Genomic DNA, 18,092 nt, shown 5'->3' on the forward strand with positions numbered 1-18,092 from the left:
GATCATTGTAGCGAAGCAAGACCCACTCGTGCGGTGCATCCTACTGGTTGTCTTGGAATTGGCTCTTTTCCAGCATATGGAGTGCCCTCTGCAGGCTGGTGTCTCTCCTGCCACTGGCCCCATGTCCCTCCCAGACCCCGGTACCTGCATACCTCGGGATTCTACCCCAGCAGTACCCACTCTCTGAGTCTCGCCTCCCTGGGGAACCCTCAACCCTCTAAGTCCACATTGCCTCAGTGGCTACTGCCAGTCATCATTTAGCCCCCGCTCACTGGGGCAAACTGCAGTCTGTAAAGGCCACTCATCATTGGCAAGGAGGCTGGACCAGCTGCCTCTGCCTAACCCCAGGCTGTACCTCTGCAACCCCAGGACCTGTTTTGCCTTTAGCAAGGCCTGTCAGCTGGGGATTTGCCAGGCTGGAGCTCCCCATCTCCTTTTGCCTTTCCCCAGCTCTGCTCTACCCCTGGTACTCTGAGCTCCCAGGCCCTTCCCACTCCAGGGCTAGAGTGAGACTCCTCTCTCAGCTCCCGGCCCACAGCCCTCTTATAAGGGCCAGCTGGGCCCTGATTGAACTGGCCACAGCTGTGGCTGCTTCCCCAATCAGCCTACCTTGACTGTTTTTAAGCCCTGTTCTCCAGGAGTGAGGCATTTGCCCCACAACAGGGATAAAGTATGCACCTATGATCACCAGGAAACTCTCTTGATTTAGGGATTTTCTCAGCTGGCATAAAGCTGGCTACATCTTCCTTCCTAACAGCTCCTAATCAGAGCATATCAAGGGATGGACCCCACACTTTCAGGTTCTGCATGGGGGCAGAGCATTGCCAGAATAAGAATCTTCTGAACATTAGGAAACTCATCTTCATGTAAGCACTTACCCCCAGAGTTACTGGATTCATGTGAGTAGCTGCACTAAACTCAATGAACACCCAACAATGATACTGACATGAATAAAATTACTCACATTACTGTTCAAAATCAGGTCCTAAACCTAGTAACTATAAAACCAGTGCTCTTAATGACAGATGAGAGAGAGAGAGAGAGAGCTTTTTTAAATAAAAATGTTTATGGTTTTACCACCAATAAGGGCCATTTAACTGAAGGGCTCATAAGTCCTCATACTGCTCCTCTCAGTCCTTTCCCCACTATGCCATTTTCTCATATAATAATCTTTCCCTCTTTCCTAGGTCAAATTCCAATCAAAACTCTCAATGACCTCAACAGGAATTTTGCAAGGTTAAGAACTATAGACATTGTCCCAGGGGCATTAAACTGGGGAAATGAACATATGGATACAGAACTGTATCCATGACCGTCAATCTCCCTTTTGCCTGCAATTGTAGCACATCCATACAGACTGTTGGCAATGCATATTATGGCACTGTTGGAGATTCCAGTTAGACTTGAATCTTTGTCCACTTATGCAAGTTTTTCTCACTTCTGAAAACTCTCAGCCCTTACTACATCACTGGTATTTGAAAACCTGCATTTTGTTACTCATAAAAATCAGAAATAAAGACAAACGCAGTGAAGAACGAATAAGCCCAGGTAGTCATGTGTTTCCATGTGTATGTGTGTGTGCATGCTTGTGCATGAACCACTGTCTGCATCCCACCATCTGCCTAGACAGTCATCTCCCTACCTTGTGTATGTGTTTTGAAGGGTATGGCAGGCAGGTTAAGTCACTGAAACTAAGCATCACCCCAACAGAAGTAGCATTGTAGAATCACAGACTTTCCATGCAGGGTAAGTAGTTATAAGTTTGTGCACAATATGATCATCTGCTTGAAGATTACTTCAGATTTTCAAACCAAGATGTATTTGTTTGAGTAAAACTGAAAAAAAAATGCTAATGCTGTGTGAGGTGAGCAAGACAATAAGTTGTTTCTAGCTATCTGATATTCATCCTTCTAATCAATATTCTAGAATGCCTGGATAGATAAGCGATATTCTAGATATTCTCTCTCTCTATATATATACCATTAATTAATAGCATATTTAAATTCATATTACTAGCTAGCACACTAAACATAAAAATCAGACGTTTATCAGTTAAGGATTGGCAGGTATTTTAAAATATGATTTGACATACTGAAAACACTTTTTGGAAGTTAATACCACTAAGAAGTTAATATTTAAGCAGTGGCTACGTGCACAGCAAAACTAAAGATTTACTATACCCTTCAAATAAGAGTGGATGTACACAAAGTAGAAAAAGTGTTACTTCTTGATTTCCTCATACTATAGTCCACCATTAACATTTTTAATTTCACTTTAGTGTAATTTTTGATGACAGATAAAAAATAATTAATGCTGTCTCCCATTAGAAATACAGTGAGAATTAATCTTTTGAGTGATCTCCCTCTCTCTCACACACCCACAAAAGCTTAATTCTTGGGCTACATTTCTAGAGGGAGCTTTATATAACTATAATGCTATAGAATGTAAACAGTAGCAGCCTTCAACCCTCAAGTTTTATTTTAAAAGTAAGCAATGATTTAAAAGAAAATAATTTAATTAACGCTATAAATAAGACTAGATCAATCTCTTTATAGGTCTCTCAGAGAACACTTGTAACCTTTTTATATGTTTTAGGGTTTTCTGCATGAAGTTATATTATGTAGCTCTTTCAAAATACTGTAGTAATCAAATCTGAGCGTATTTTAGATTAAAAGACTCCTGCAGTTGATCAAAATGTTGCTTAATACATTCACATCAATATAACTACTGTCCAGATTTCTCTTTGTTATATAACCTAGTTATATATTAAAACAGTAAATCTCTCCTCAAAGAGATTTTTCATGCTGTAGTACAGAATCAGGGTTGGATTTGGGGTCCTGGTGATATTCAATTATTTAAAACAATTTATGTTGTATAATAAATTGTTTTTCACAAAGAGCATATTTTCCAACAAATATTTATCTTTCTGTAATCAGGGTCATCCTGGTAAAGAGGGTCAGTCTGGAGAGAAAGGTGCTTTGGTAAGTTTCAGAACTTCCATAAACCTATGTCTATTCAATTTTAATTTATTTGTTTATTTAGTAAATTTGTCAACCATGTAATCTGTTGCTCTTACTGCTATTGGGAACATAAGTGATAGAAAATGCACCACCCATTCACAGTGTGTGTGTGCTGACAATCCTATTTATTGAGTACCAATCTGTGAACTCCACAAGCAGTTTTACTTTACCAGGGCACTCTATTTATATTTATTCACGTCTACTCAGGATTTAATAAACTGTTACATGGTTCAGACAGATAATTTGCAACTTCTTTGAGTTTGCAGTTTTATACTGTAAGCTACTTGCGGGGACTATTGAGAGGCTCTGTTAGGAGGGTGTATCAAAACACACACATTCAACAGATTTTTCAGTCACTTACAGCAAGTCAGTGGAAAATAATTTCTTCATTGCTGTGAAATATTTAAAGTGTTTATAAAACTCGCTGCCCTGTTAAGGCCAGTCATGCTGAATAACACACGACTTCCCAAGTAGTCCTACTGAAGACAACGGAGTAAAGTACTATACATTATAAATAGTATAAATCAGGGTATAAGTATCTGGCCCTTATCCTGCAATCTATTACATGTTTGGGGGCCTTTTGTTTTTTATTATGAGGCCAGGAAGTATTATGAAACAGGATGTACTACTAAAGTAACAAAGGTTTATTCTCTCTTAATTTTATATTTGCAAAGGTGTAGTGAAATAGATTTTAAAAAAATCCTCGGGAAACAATAAATGCCCCAAAATCTCCAGTCAGTATCAATTAAATGTTGCATTTTTTTTTATTTAAATCAGACCCTGTTAACTTTGGGGAATTTTTAAAAGAGACCATGATTGATTGATTTATTACTCTAAGGAAAATGTAAACACTGAAAAAAGGAGTCAGATTCTGAAAGATCTGTATATATGGGAATAGCAGATGCCTATATGAGAGTAGAGTATGTCACAGAATGTACATTTATGAGATTTTTTTTTTAAATGCTGGGGAAGGGCTAGTAGAGTGATATACTCTTATGTCTTTATAGCTAACACATAGCTTCTGCCCTGTGCAGACATCATTAACACTGGTGTGTTCTCCTTATGTTTTCAAAATTATCATAATTTCAGATTATTTATGTTGTGGGTTGATGTTTTTAGCACATCACTTTCATTTGAAATTTCTAAAAGTATAAATCCACAGCAAAACCATAAATAGATCCACAGAAAATCTGAAAAACGCTTTGATATTCCCACAAGTTTTCTTGGGGGACAGTCAGCCAGAAAAGCCTGTCTGCCCAGTATTATTCCAATGTCTTCCTTTAGACTACTTGTGATATAGTTAAGGTAAGTGGATTGTACTTAGAAAACTATTTGTTAACTGACTAACATACAGAGTTTTTCTAATCCAATGTATTTTAGGGGCCTCCAGGTCCTCAGGGTCCAATTGGCTATCCTGGTCCTCGTGGTGTGAAGGTATGATTCATTTTTTTAAAAAATCTGAATATTTGAAACTTTCTGGTTATGTACAGTGAGGCATTTTCTCATTGCTTTCTACAGGGAGCTGATGGTGTCCGTGGTCTCAAGGGCTCCAAAGGTGAAAAGGTAAACATAGAATTGGATTTGCTTTTGTTAAACAAATAGTGTTTTTCTGTGTTCCAGTAAACAAAAGGGTCTCCTTTTTTCAGCACTACATCTTTTATTTCCTTCCCACAAGCAGTGTTGTTCCCAGACAGCAGTGGTTACTTTTCACCATCCCTGGGGAACGTACCAAGCCTGAATCTCCACTGCCCTGCACCTTGCATAGCTATTTACATCTGTGTAAAATGGATGTAAAATTCTACCAGATTAGAGCAATAGCAGTTTGCACCCACTTTGCACAGGTGTAACTGACTACACACAAGGTGCAGGGCAGTGGAGAATTAGCCTTTCCTCTTTCCCCCACTGACAATAGTGGATCCCTAGAAGCTTGTCACATCCACGACACTTGTGACAATTACTACTTTCATTACTGTGATTCATACTATAGACTAGATTCTGTATTTCTTATACACCCAAACCTTCCATTGGCTTCCAGACTTTCTGGTGGCTGAAATGCAGACAATAGGCCAGATCCTTTGCTATGGCCAAAATGTCACAGCGCGAATAAGGAATGTACATACAAATGTGATTAAAACTCACCTTTGCATTCTCCCGAATCTGCTGCTGCTACTATATGCAGGGCAAGTCCCCCTGCATGAACCTAGAGCACACTCTGGCTGCTGCAACCTCCATTAGCTTCGAGTGACCCCTTGGGGCCAAAACCCCAGCCAGGGATTGTCGTAGGGATATCCTAGCCCTACCTCTTTCTTCATTGTTATAACTGCAGGCAGTGGAGGAGTGGCATAAGAACCTGTGTGCTAACTGTATCCCACTGGAGAATCCTTGCACTGAGCTGAGCCTTCTGGGGATGGATGCATAAGTTTCAGAGTCAGTCTGTCCCAGAACTGCAGTTAAACAACCATCTCACACAGGCATATCTGGCCTTATTGCTCTGTTACCACAGAGTGCACATTTATTTTTCAGGACTGAAGGTTCTCGCTTGAAAACTGCCTTTGACATCAGTATTGGAGATCTGCCTGCAGGATCAAGTCCCTGAAAAGAGTTTCATGCTTTTATAAATCTCAGTTTAATTAATCCAGCTGGCTGTTTCAGGGCTGCCCATAAAATTCTGCAATACAATTTTGTTCATCATAATAACCTTCTTCACTATATGACCAAGCCATATATAAACATGAGTTATTATTCAAAATATAGCAAACATGCAATGAGGATAAATAAATAACAGATTTTTTCCATATTGATAAATAATGATGTAGCTGTATCTCCACAAATAAATAGATATAAAGATAAACAGTGCTCAGTAGTTCATTGGGTTCTTTGAATAGGATATTAAAGACCAAAGACATTAAAGACCTCCTAGTACCCTGTATGATCCTAACAGTTGTTTGATGGTAGCTGCTGTATGACACAAAACGTTAGTGCACACCTCAAAATTGAGACTGATGTACCAAATACATAGAAACCCCTTAGACTCCAGGACATGTGCTGTAGTGGAGTTTATATGTCTGTTACATATAGGCATAATTGATTTAGAGGAGTTAAATACTACTGTGAAAAGCACAGCCTCATGAGAAGACAGCGGTAGAGCAATCGATCAGCCTGGCACACCATTATTGATCTCATGTGGTCCCAAAGTTGACAAGGGAGTTATGACTCTGCATTGACCGATAGACTGTGAATAGAACTCTGTAGGTAACCAAAAACAAAACAAACAAACAAAAACAGAGTAGGGCCATAGAGCATTAGTTCATGGATTCACTCTCATCTCCAAGCTGAACTAAAATCAAGTTCCTCTAGCTCTCAGTAGCTGGGACCTCACTGTGACAGTTGAAGAGTTTCATTTCATTTGACAGCTTTTTGATCTGTGATAGGTACAGTGTTCAATCCTCGTGGGTGTGCTCATCCACTCAGATTACCTAAAGTTTTCATTCCATTTGTAAAAATATCTCTTTTAATAAACATATTTTTCTATATATTGTGCTTTCTTTAGGGTGAAGATGGTTTCCCAGGATTTAAAGGTGACATGGGTCTTAAAGGTGACAGAGTAAGTATTTATATAGAAAAATATAGTACTTAGAAATTATAGCTTTTAGCCTGTGAATATCACTTTAATCTTATTTATAATTACATTTTAAAAAAAACCAACAGTGCACACCTGTAGATTTGGGGCCTGTAGCAGGGTGGACCACTGCTCCAGTCCCGAAAGGGTTAAAACAGCCCTGGATAAGGGCTGGGGCTGGAGAAAGCAGCCTTTTAGGCTAGGCTGATTGGGGGAAGTGGCAGCAGCCAGAGCCACGCCCCAAACTGAGCAACAGGCCCTTCTATAAGGCAGAGAAGCCAGGAGCACAAAGGCTCTCTCTCTCTAGCTGTAGAGGGAGATGTACCTGGCTGCGGAGAGCTGGAGACTGAGTGCCTAAGTGGATCAGGGCTGGGGAAGGCAGAGGAGCTGGGGAGCTCCTGCCTTGAGCCCCGGCTGCAACCTAGCTGTAGGCCTAGAGGTGCTGGGGGTTGCAGGAGGCAATCCATGGGTAGGCCAAGGCAGCAGGTCCCAACTCCCCTTGTCAGTGATGAGTTGGCTGATACTGCAGTCTGCCCCACGGTGTGGGGCTAGACAATGACTGGCAGTAGCCATACACTGAGGCAAGGTGGGAATAGAGGGCGGGGGTTCCTTAAGGAGGGGAGACCCTGAGAACAAGAGGTCACTGCCAGGGGGCAGCACCCTATGTAAAAGGGCCCTGGGTCCAGGGCGGGACATGGGGCCAGTAGCTGGAAAGGCGGATCACCGGCCTGCAGAGGGCGCTCTGGACACTGGACTGAGCTAATTCCTGAGGACAACCAGTAGGAGGCACTGCGGGGGTGAGGCTGCCTGGTTACAGGGCCAGATCTTCATATGGTGGGAATCAGCATCACTCTATTGACTGCAGTGGAGCTCACCAGTTTACACCAGCTGAGATTCTGGCCCCAGACTTCATGGTTTTAAGCTAACATTACCAGCAGACTAATTAGTTATCCAAGCATCCATATTTTCACACTAATTCCATTCCATGTATAATGTACTAGATTAATTCTTCAGGGCCAGATTCTGGCTGGTGCAGGGGAAATGATGTAACCATATTTCACAGGGGGACACACTGATCCTCCAAAAGTGGTGTTAATATACACCCCTATCCTGGGTTTAAGTAACCCCATGCCCAACCCCCACAACTTGAATTCTGTTACTAGCACAAAAACACTACTATTTTTTCCTAATCTTCATTAACATTAGTTTTCAAGTAACTGTTTGTTTTATAAAATAAATCTTAAGATGTCCTGCTATTGCAAACAGTGTATTGGTATGAACATAGGCAGTGGCTCTGTACTTATAACATATTGAATTTTAGGGTGAAGTTGGTCCACTGGGTCCACGAGGAGAAGATGGCCCTGAAGGTCCAAAAGGTCGAGCAGGTCCAACAGGGGACCCAGGTGGTGCCGGCCAAGCTGGTGAAAAGGTTAGTAACCAACAGCTAATGTAAAGAAACATTGCCTCATAATGGAGATTAAACCAGGATCTTCAGCTCCAAAGGCCGGTACTGCTGAAAGTAGCTCCTTTAGCTATCAGATAGTGATAGGTTATTATGGCTGCTGAGGGCAGCCACTAGAGTGATTTCAGTCACTACACAAATAATGGAAATTATTATTTTGTAGCTATACATAGAAATGCATAATACTTCCTGGCACATGAGACAGCCAAGCCCTGTCCTGAGGAGTTTACAGTCTAAACTAACAAAGATAAATATGATTCAAAGAAAATTTGACACCAGCATGGATGGAGACAGTGCTGGAAAGTAGTTTGGCGTTGAAAGGCTACACAGAAGATCTGAAGGAGCAGAAATTGTACGGTGAATGGGAAGAGATAAGTTGTTTTAAGCATAAGGAGTATCATGACAAAAAAACACAAAATCAGGAATGGCAGAAGGAGAGCAAGGTGCTACTAAGGAGGAAGACTGAACAAAGTGTGGGGCATTAGAACATAGTGAAAAACAGACTGAGGTGTATGGAGGGCATGCGATGTAGAATCTTGAAAATGAGAATAATCTTGAACCTAATACAGAAAGAGAGAGAGGAAGCTGGAAAAGGGAATTGAAGGCATGGTATGTAAAAGGTCAGAGTGGCATTTCAGTGCAGTGTTTTGGGTAGCCTAGACCAGGAGAGAGGTAACACATAGGAGCTCAAAAATGAGGAAGCGTGTGGTAGAAGAGAGAAGTAGGGGGATGAGAATATAGGATGGAATCAGGAGGTGCAGTGTTTTAATTAGAGCTGTGTGGAGCACAGAAATTGTTTCAAAGAGGATTATGAGATTTCAAACAATGACTTCATTTTGAATTGGAATCCCCAACATTTCAGAATTCTCCACAAAAGAAGAATCTCATTTCATTCATTTCATGTCCAATTGGTTGTGTTTCATTTTGACAAAATCAAAATGTTTTGTTTTGATTCTAACTTTGTATAAAATAAAGTATACATACATACACACACACACACACACACACACACAATATCAAAATGAAAAGCCCTTTCAAAAACAAAAATCTAAATGTTTTGTTCAAAACATATCAAAATGGGTCATTTCAACATTGTTAGAACTTATCCCCCCACACACAACTTTTTTTCTGCAAATGAAATTTTGACAAAATCAGCACAATTGTGTGATATGTTTCAGTTGACAGAACTGCATTTTCTGATGGAAAATTGTTTCATCAAAGTTTTTCTGACCCACACTAATTTTAATTCTGGCTTTACCTCAGTATGGCCTTAAGAAAGTCATATCACCTTTCTGTATCAGTTTCTCTATCTTTAAAACAGAAGTAATGGGACTTAACCCTGGGACCTCATGGGTCTGATGTGAGGATTAGATTCATAGTGCCCTTTGAGATCATCTAGTCTGTTCCTCCTCTATAACATTGTCCATAGAACTTCCCCAAAATAATTCCTAGAATTAATCTTTTAGAAAAACATCTGATCTTAAAAATTATCTGAGATGCAGAATCCACCGTAACCCTTGGTAAATTGTTCCAATAGTTAATTACCCTCATGGTTGAAAATATATGCCTCATTTCCAATCTGAATTTATCTAGCTTCAACTTCCAGCCTTTGGATCATGTTACGCCTTCTTCTGTGAGACTGAAGGGTCCATTATTAAATATTTGTTACCCATGTAGATACTTATAGACCCTAATCAAGTCACCCCTTAATCTTCTCTTTCTGAAAATAAATAGATTACAAAATAGTCTCTGTGACCCTAACATCTTCCCATACCCACATGAGGGTGGAAAAAGGGAAGATCCATGTAACAGCAGCAATCCGTGCCCTGTCCTCTGCCACTCACTAGGAGGTCCCCACTACGCAGAAGGTGCCCAACTCAGTCCAACTCCCCAACATCCTGAAGACTGCTTTCATCCTTCTGTGTTCTCCACTTTCATGTGATCCTGCTGCCAGGGAATCCTCCACAGCCAAGGAGGAAGGAGATCGATTTCCTCAAATAATAATGCCAGCGCTGAGCATACTGAAGAAAGAGCAAATGGGCAGAAAGGATCTCGTCACCAGAAAGACTCCAAATAGTCATCTTGGTTCTGTCTCCCATTGAAATTGGGAACAGGACTCCCACTGAATTTATCAGAGTGAGATGCAATGTTGTGCTGTGAAACTTTTCTTTTACGGGATGCTACCTTACATATTTCTAAGGTATTCAACTGCTTTTGATGTGGAATATAGCTGTGAGTGTGGTTATCTTTATAGATGGCTGAATTATTCTTTAATAATATATCCTGCCAGGCACAAACAAACTTTCACTAACATAAGTTATATTCTGCATCTTTATTCATCTGCTTTATTTTTTTAAGAACACACATTTATTTTGTCAAATTCCACTTTCCAGGCAGGAGCTCCCCCATATCTCTTTTCTAGCATCCCAGATTATTGCTGGAGTACAAGATTATGTTCCATTCTCATATCTTTTCTGTAGAAACCACTTCAAAATTGTGATGGCCTGGAATACTGTAAGAGTGTTTACAATACTCATATTCTTCTCTAGTGGCTATGTCTCTTAGAGACCAAAACAACTATTCTTATTTTTGAAAATGAAAAATTAGCACACATTCTGTTTTATTACCTAAGACTATAATGGGACCTACAGTACGAAATCTGAACACAGCGATGCTCCCTCCTTCCACCTTCAGGCAGTAGAATTAGTAACATCAGTAGCATCAATCTACTCAGCCTATTTTCCTCTCTGATACTGGGAAGAGAGCCATCTTTCTCAAAACACACCACATATTATGTGATATTGGATTATTCTTGGGGTATGATTTTCAATGATGTTTTCTGAGATAGTTTAGAACTCTTCAAGACAACCTATAGAGCTTGATCTTCAAATATCCATTGGCTTTCATGGAGATTATAGATAAAGAAAACACATTAGCCATGATGTGGTACAATATGAAGAGCACTAAGTGGCCTGTTATGGGAATTACCTTTTGTGTTAAAGTGTGTGTTAATGTTTTGTTGCCACCGTCACTAGATTACAGTGTTGGAAGAGTGTTTGGGTGAAATCTTGGGATCATTGTAGTCAATGGCAAAACATCATCCATTTCAACAAGATTAGTATTTTATTCTTGGACCTGAGGTTTTGGAAACAAAGCCAGTTGACCAGTTCTCAGGAGGGAGATAGGTGAAGCGTGAAGATAAATTTAATAAAATATTTGATTGTATTTGTTATGGAAGGAAACAAACTCTAAATAAAATCATGACTAAACTACTAAGAACTGCTAGAAACAATATAATTTTTTTTTAATTTCAGGGTAAACTTGGGGTTCCAGGACTACCAGGATATCCAGGAAGACAAGGTCCAAAGGTAAATGAGTTAATTTTATTTATGGCACTCAAGAGTGGATATGCTGTGGACAAATTAACCACAATGGCAGCTGTTCTGTTAGTTGTATATTTAAGGAAGGAAGACATGAGCATCCAAACCCCAAGTTGTTTTTCATTCTGTCTTTTCTGACCATAATATTTTAATTTATGTTAAAAAATGTGTTAGTGGTCCATAATGAACAACTGTTATGGACCTGTTTTCCCCTTCTCTCAACCATACAACTTTTAAGCCCCTACCAATCTTACCTGCATTATATATCTGTGCCAGCAATATACTATTACACACATCATGGACTGTTGAAAAAGATCCAACTGCTGATACTCCTGCTTCTTTAAGACTAAAAGCCATATATTGCTCCCAGAACTCACACTGGTGTTCATGGAAATTTGCAGTATGGTCTGAGGACCCAGATATAGTCCTTAGACTCTCACTGCTATGTTTCTGCCATCTTCCACTAGCTACAGAAAGAGCCAGATAACATCTCCAACGCACTTCCAAGTGTGTCACCATGAAAGATAGGAGTTAGGTTCTTACAATATTGTCTTTCACATATTTTCCCTTTGCTTCTGTTAAGAGGGTGACTGATGTCTGTTGCTTGACGTTCATATAACCAGAATGCTTAGCTTTGTTTTTCTCCTGGGTTAATCCCCTACCTTCTGTACACAATTCCTGTTTTGTTTGTTTCTTTTTTTGCAGTTGTCCTTCCTTCAAGTATCATTTGGACTCTGTCGCCACTAGAAAATATCTGTGTTAGCTGGTTCTGTTTCTAAATTATTTATAAAGATTTAAAATGGTAAATTACATTTTAAAAGGATCAATTTAACATATCTTTGAGAAATGGTTTAGTGTAGACTAAGCAAATGTTAGAAAGACCTATTAAAAATCATTTTCAGACTAGGCAGGAATGGGAATGTTAAAAATGTCAGGGACATTTCCTGTTGTCTGTGGAAGTCCCCCTCTACATCATACCTTCAGAGATATGTCAAAGATGAGACCAGCTGGGAATGCATAGTACAATAAATGAAAAACTCTTGCCTGTTTAGCAGGACTGAATGTCATCTCAGTAAAATATTGAGCTTTCTTCTAGGCTAGTGGTTCTCAAATTTATTTGATCAGACCCCCTTCTTTGTGTCTTTGTAGTAGTTTATGTCCCCCCCACCCACCCGCCCACTCATAAGTACATATACCGCCACCTATGGTCCTTCTATATTAGCCTCAGCCACCTGGGATTGACAGCCAGAGCTCTTTAAAAAAAAGCACACAGCTCTGGCCTCCCTTGACACACTCCCACATCTCCCTTGGGAGGCCCACCCCATAGCTTGAAAACAGCTGCTCTAGTCTAAATTCTGGGATCTGTTCTTACTTCCAAATTTGAACTAGTGATTTTTCTTTTGACAGAGATAACGCTTTCTGGATAACTAACTGAAGTATTTTTTATGTCTGTAGCCTACCATTTGGCCCTATATTTCTGCTAAGTAAACTCTCTTAAGAATATTTATTCACTGAATACTCTGTGCTAATGAAATAGACCCTAGTTGTCTAAGGAAAGTGTTTCTCAAGGTGAATACTCTTGATAAAGAGATCCTTTCTTGCTTCTGCCTTTTAACCTAAATGTCTGAGATTTCAGTCTTCCTTTTTGTTCTCTTTTGAAATGTCTAAGATCAAAGAGGTTTTACATTATTCAGTATTAAGAACAAAAAAGAAGTACACTTCAAAGAAAATTGGTGGATATTTTCCAATATAGATGTCACTGGGAATTTTGTTAAGTTAAATTAAGTTAAATTAAAACTGAAATTAATTCAAATTATAGTCACTGTTGGCTATTCCATGAAGTTTAGGCAACCAGATTAGAAAGGGTATGGACTGCTATAATGCATTAAGTCACTCAGGGCCTGTTCTTTGGCCACCCTTATGCATGTTGGGTAGCATGTTTTTCTACCCATAGTCCTGTTGAAATCAACATTAAAAAGGATGATGGAATCAAAGGTGCATATAATCAATAATTGTTGTCTAAAGGAAATAAGAAGTCCTGTCCCAATAGTCAGCAGATGGTTCAAGGTGATTTTTTTCCTGCCACTTATTTGCCTTGCATGAATTTGCTTCTGTGTGCAGTTCTTAGGCACAGGTACCATTATAAGATAATTTCACTATATTTTCCTTAAAGCTAGTCCTCATCAGCTTGATTGCAGGAATACTTCAATACTTAGAATACTGTGTATATTAAATATTTATAGCTAAGCCTTTCATACTAATGCCTGAACAGTTTTTATCTCTTATAGACTCATAGACTCATAGGTCAGAAGGGACCAATATGATCATCTAGTCTGACCTCCTGCACAAGGCAGGCCACAGAGCCCTACCCATCCACTTTTATAACAACCCCTAACCCAGGACTGAGTTATTGAAATCCTCAAAATTGGTTTGAAGACCTCAAGCTGCAGAGAATCCACCAGCAAGCAACCCATGCCCCATGCTGCAGGGGAAGGCGAAAAACCTCCAGGGCCCCTGCCAATCCGCCCTGGAGGAAAATTCCTTCCCGACCCCAAATATGGCGATCAGCTAAACCCTGAGCATGTGGGCAAGACTCACCAGCCAGAACCCAAGAAGGAATTCTCTGCAGTAACTCAGTTCCCATCCCATCCAACATCTCCCCGCAGACCATTGAGCAGACTTATCTGGTGATAATCCAAGATCAATTGCCCAAATTAAACTATCCTATCATAACATCCCCTCCATATACTTATCAAGCTTAGTCTTAAAGCCAGAAAAGTCTTTTGCCCCCACTACTTCCCTCGGAAGGCTGTTCCAGAACTTCACTCCCCTAATGGTTAGAAACCTTCGTCTAATTTCAAGTCTAAACTTCCTTATATCCCGTTTGTACCCATTCGTCCTCGTGCCTACATTAGTACTAAACTTAAATAATTCCTCTCCCTCCCTAACGTTAACTCCCCTGATATATTTATATAGAGCAAGCATATCCCCCTGCAGCCTTCTTTTGGCCAGGCTAAACAAGCCAAGCTCTTTGAGTCTGCTTTCATAAGGCAGGTTTTCCATTCCTCGGATCATCCTAGTAGCCCGTCTCTGGACCTGTTCCAGTTTGAATTCATCCTTCTTGAACATGGGACACCAGAACTGCACACAATATTCCAGATGGGGTCTCACCAGCGCCTTATATACCGGTACTAACACCTCCTTATCCTTGCTGGAAATACCTCGCCTGATGCATCCTAAAATCGCATTTGCTTTTTTAACAGCCGTATCACATTGGCGGCTCATAGTCATCCTGCTATCAACCAATACCCCAAGGTTCTTCTCCTCCTCTGTCGCTTCCAACTCATGCATCCCCAACGTATATCTAAAATTCTTATTATTAATCCCTAAGTGCACGACCTTGCACTTTTCACTATTGTATTTCATCCTATTACTATTACTCCAGTTTACAAGGTGGTCCAGATCTTCCTGAATAGTATCCCTGTCCTTCTCCGTGTTAGCAATACCCCCCAGTTTTGTGTCATCCGCAAACTTTATTAGCACATTCCCGCTCTTTGTGCCAAGGTCAGTAATAAAAAGGTTAAATAAGATCGGTCCCAAAACCGATCCTTGAGGGACTCCACTAGTGACCTCCTTCCAGCCTGACAGTTCACCCTTCAATACGACCCGCTGGAGTCTCCCCTTTAACCAGTTCCTTATCCACCTTACAACTTTCATATTCACCCCCATCTTTTCCAATTTAACTAACAGTTCCCTATGTGGAACCGTGTCAAACGCCTTACTGAAATCGAGGTAAATTATATCTACCACATTTCCTTTATCTAAGTAATCCGTCACCTTCTCAAAGAAGGAGATCAGATTGGTTTGGCATGATCTACCTTTAGTAAATCCATGTTGCAATTCGTCCCAATTACCATTGACCTCTATGTCCTTAACTACTTTCTCCCTTAAAATTTTTTCCAAGACCTTACATACTACAGACGTAAAGCTAACAGGCCTATAATTACCCGGATCACTTTTATTCCCTTTCTTAAAAATAGAAACTATGTTAGCAATCCTCCAGTCGTACAGCACAACCCCCGAGTTTATCGATTGCTTAAAAATTCTCGCTAACGGGCTTGCAATTTCACGCGCCAGTTCCTTTAATATCCTCGGATGGAGATTGTCCGGGCCCTCCGATTTTGTCCCATTAAGCTGTTCAAGTTTGGCCTCTACCTCAGTTGCGGTAATATCCACCTCCATATCCACATTCCCGTTTATCATCCCTCCATCATCGCTAAACTCCTCACTAGCCTTATTAAAAACTGAGGCAAAGTACTTATTTAGATATTGGGCCATGCCTAGGTTATCCTTAACCTCCATTCCATCCTCAGTGTATAGTGGCCCCACTTCTTCTTTCTTTGTTTTCTTCTTATTTATGTGGCTGTAGAACCTTTTACTATTGGTTTTGATTCCCTTTGCAAGGTCCAGTTCAATGCGGCTTTTAGCCTTCCTCACTTTATCCCTACGTGTTCTGACCTCACCAAGGTAGCTTCCCTTGCTAATCCCGCCTTTCTTCCACTCCCTGTAAACTTTCTGCTTTTTTCTAATCCCCTCTCTGAGTTGCTTGCTCATCCAGCTTGGCCTACAACTCCTGCCCATGGTTTTTTTTCCCCTTTCTTGGGATGCAGGCTTCCGACAATTTCCGCAGCTGCGACTTAAAGTAATTCCAGGCCTCCTCCGCATTTAAATCCACAAGTTCCTCCGTCCAATCCACTTCCCTAACTAATTTCCTTAACTCTTTAAAATTAGCCCTCGAGAAGTTGAAAACCCTAATCCCAGATCTACATTTGTTTATCCTTCCATCTGGTTTGAACTGAATCAGCTCATGATCACTCGAACCAAGGTTGTCCCCTACCACCATTTCTTCTACGAGGTTCTCACTGCTCACCAAAACCAAATCTAAAATGGCATCTCCTCTCGTAGGTACTTCAACTACTTGATGAAGAAATCCATCCGCTATCACATCCAGAAAAATCTGACCCCTATTATTCTTGCAAGCACTTGTCCTCCAGTCTATATCCGGGAAGTTGAAGTCTCCCATAATCACACATTTCCCCTTTGTGTTTACTTCATTAAAGACATTAAAGAGGTCTCTATCCATATCCAAATCAGATACCGGTGGTCTATAGCACACCCCAAGCACTATCTCAGGGGAAGCTCTAGTTGCTTTTTTACCCAGTGTGATTTTTGCCCAGACAGACTCTGTCTTAGCCATTCCATCGCTTCTTATTTCATTACAGTTAATCTCATCATTGATGTACAAGGCTACTTCACCACCTTTGCCTTTCTTCCTGTCTTTTCTAAACAGCACATAGCCTTCAATACCTGTATTCCAGTCATGAGTACTATTCCACTAGGTTTCTGTTATCCCTATAATATCCGGTTTCACCTCCAGCACCAGTAGCTCCAGTTCCTCCATCTTGTTACCTAGGCTCCTCGCATTAGTGTACAGACATTTTAATTTTTGGCGTTTGGCATCAGTGACATTCTTTCCCCCGTCGTGCGCAGACCTTCTACCACCAGCATCACCCGTTACTCTGGTTTCTACTCCACTATTCCTCCTTGGATCAATTCTTTGGTCCGCAAGGGTATCCCCTCTCACTGTGTTTACTTCCCTCTCCAGGTTATATTCTGGCGTGGAGATCTCCTGAGCATCTCCCAACCATCTCCCCCAACTTCCTAGTTTAAAGCTCTCTTGATGAGGTCAGTGAGCCTCCATCCTAGAATTCTATTTCCCTCCTTACTTAGATGAAGTCCATCCTGAGCGAACAGTTGTCTATCCGTAAACGCTTCCCAATGACCGTACATCCCAAAGCCCTCCTTATAACACCAATGCCTGAGCCATCTGTTGATCGCCATAATCTTGTCACTCCTTCGTCGCCCTGCTCTAGGAACCGGCAGTATCCCACTGAAGATCACCTGAGCCTCGATTTCTTTGAGCGTCTTCCCCAGTCTGGCATAGTCCTCCTTGATACAGTCCAGCGAGTAACTAGCCATATCATTCGTTCCCACATGAAGGACAATCAACGGATTCTTTCCCGCTCCCGCTAGGATCCTATTCAGCCTCAGGTCCACATCCTGTATCTTAGCCCCTGGCAGACAGCACACCCTTCTGTTCTCCTGATCAGGTCTAGTTACAGGCCTGTCTATTCTTCTCAGTAAAGAGTCTCCAATCACGTAGACTTGCCTTTTCCTGGCGACAGTGTGATTCTCCGGTCTATCCCCCACACCAATTGGCCGCAAGTCCTCTCGATTTGTATTCGCCCTTACAATCCTCCTAAGACTCATACTTGGTGTCGCCTCCATTGACTCCTCCCCTCCTTCTGCAGGACTAGCTGCTCGTCTCTTTTTCCTTGCCCTCTCTCCTTCAGCAGCCTGCTGTGCTCCATCTTCATTTTCCAACTCAGCAAACCTGTTCCTGAGTTCTATTTCTCCATCGCTGGCCAGTCTTTTCCTCTGCCTGGTTCTCCTAGTCACATGCTTCCACCGTCCACTTTTCTCACCCAGCAGCCCCTCCTCAGAGTTCTTTGGTCCTGCTTCTATCCGCTCATCTGAGCTTATCCCCTGTG

At 41.0% G+C, this 18,092-nt stretch overlaps 1 protein-coding gene across 2 annotated transcripts in view; it reads left to right on the forward strand.

Annotated features, from left to right (window-relative positions):
* The window catches only part of COL11A1 (collagen type XI alpha 1 chain), a 234,636-nt gene that overhangs the window by 109,083 nt on the left and 107,461 nt on the right, over nucleotides 1–18,092 (forward strand). For both annotated transcript variants that reach the window (XM_030573460.1, XM_030573461.1), the window contains exons 26-31: nucleotides 2,937–2,981; nucleotides 4,401–4,454; nucleotides 4,539–4,583; nucleotides 6,571–6,624; nucleotides 7,961–8,068; nucleotides 11,416–11,469. In XM_030573460.1, coding sequence (XP_030429320.1) covers nucleotides 2,937–2,981; nucleotides 4,401–4,454; nucleotides 4,539–4,583; nucleotides 6,571–6,624; nucleotides 7,961–8,068; nucleotides 11,416–11,469 — 360 coding nt within the window. The remainder of the gene's footprint in view (nucleotides 1–2,936; nucleotides 2,982–4,400; nucleotides 4,455–4,538; nucleotides 4,584–6,570; nucleotides 6,625–7,960; nucleotides 8,069–11,415; nucleotides 11,470–18,092) is intronic.

This window comes from Gopherus evgoodei, chromosome 8 (assembly GCF_007399415.2).
Source record: "Gopherus evgoodei ecotype Sinaloan lineage chromosome 8, rGopEvg1_v1.p, whole genome shotgun sequence".
Classification (NCBI taxonomy): Eukaryota; Metazoa; Chordata; order Testudines; family Testudinidae; genus Gopherus; species Gopherus evgoodei.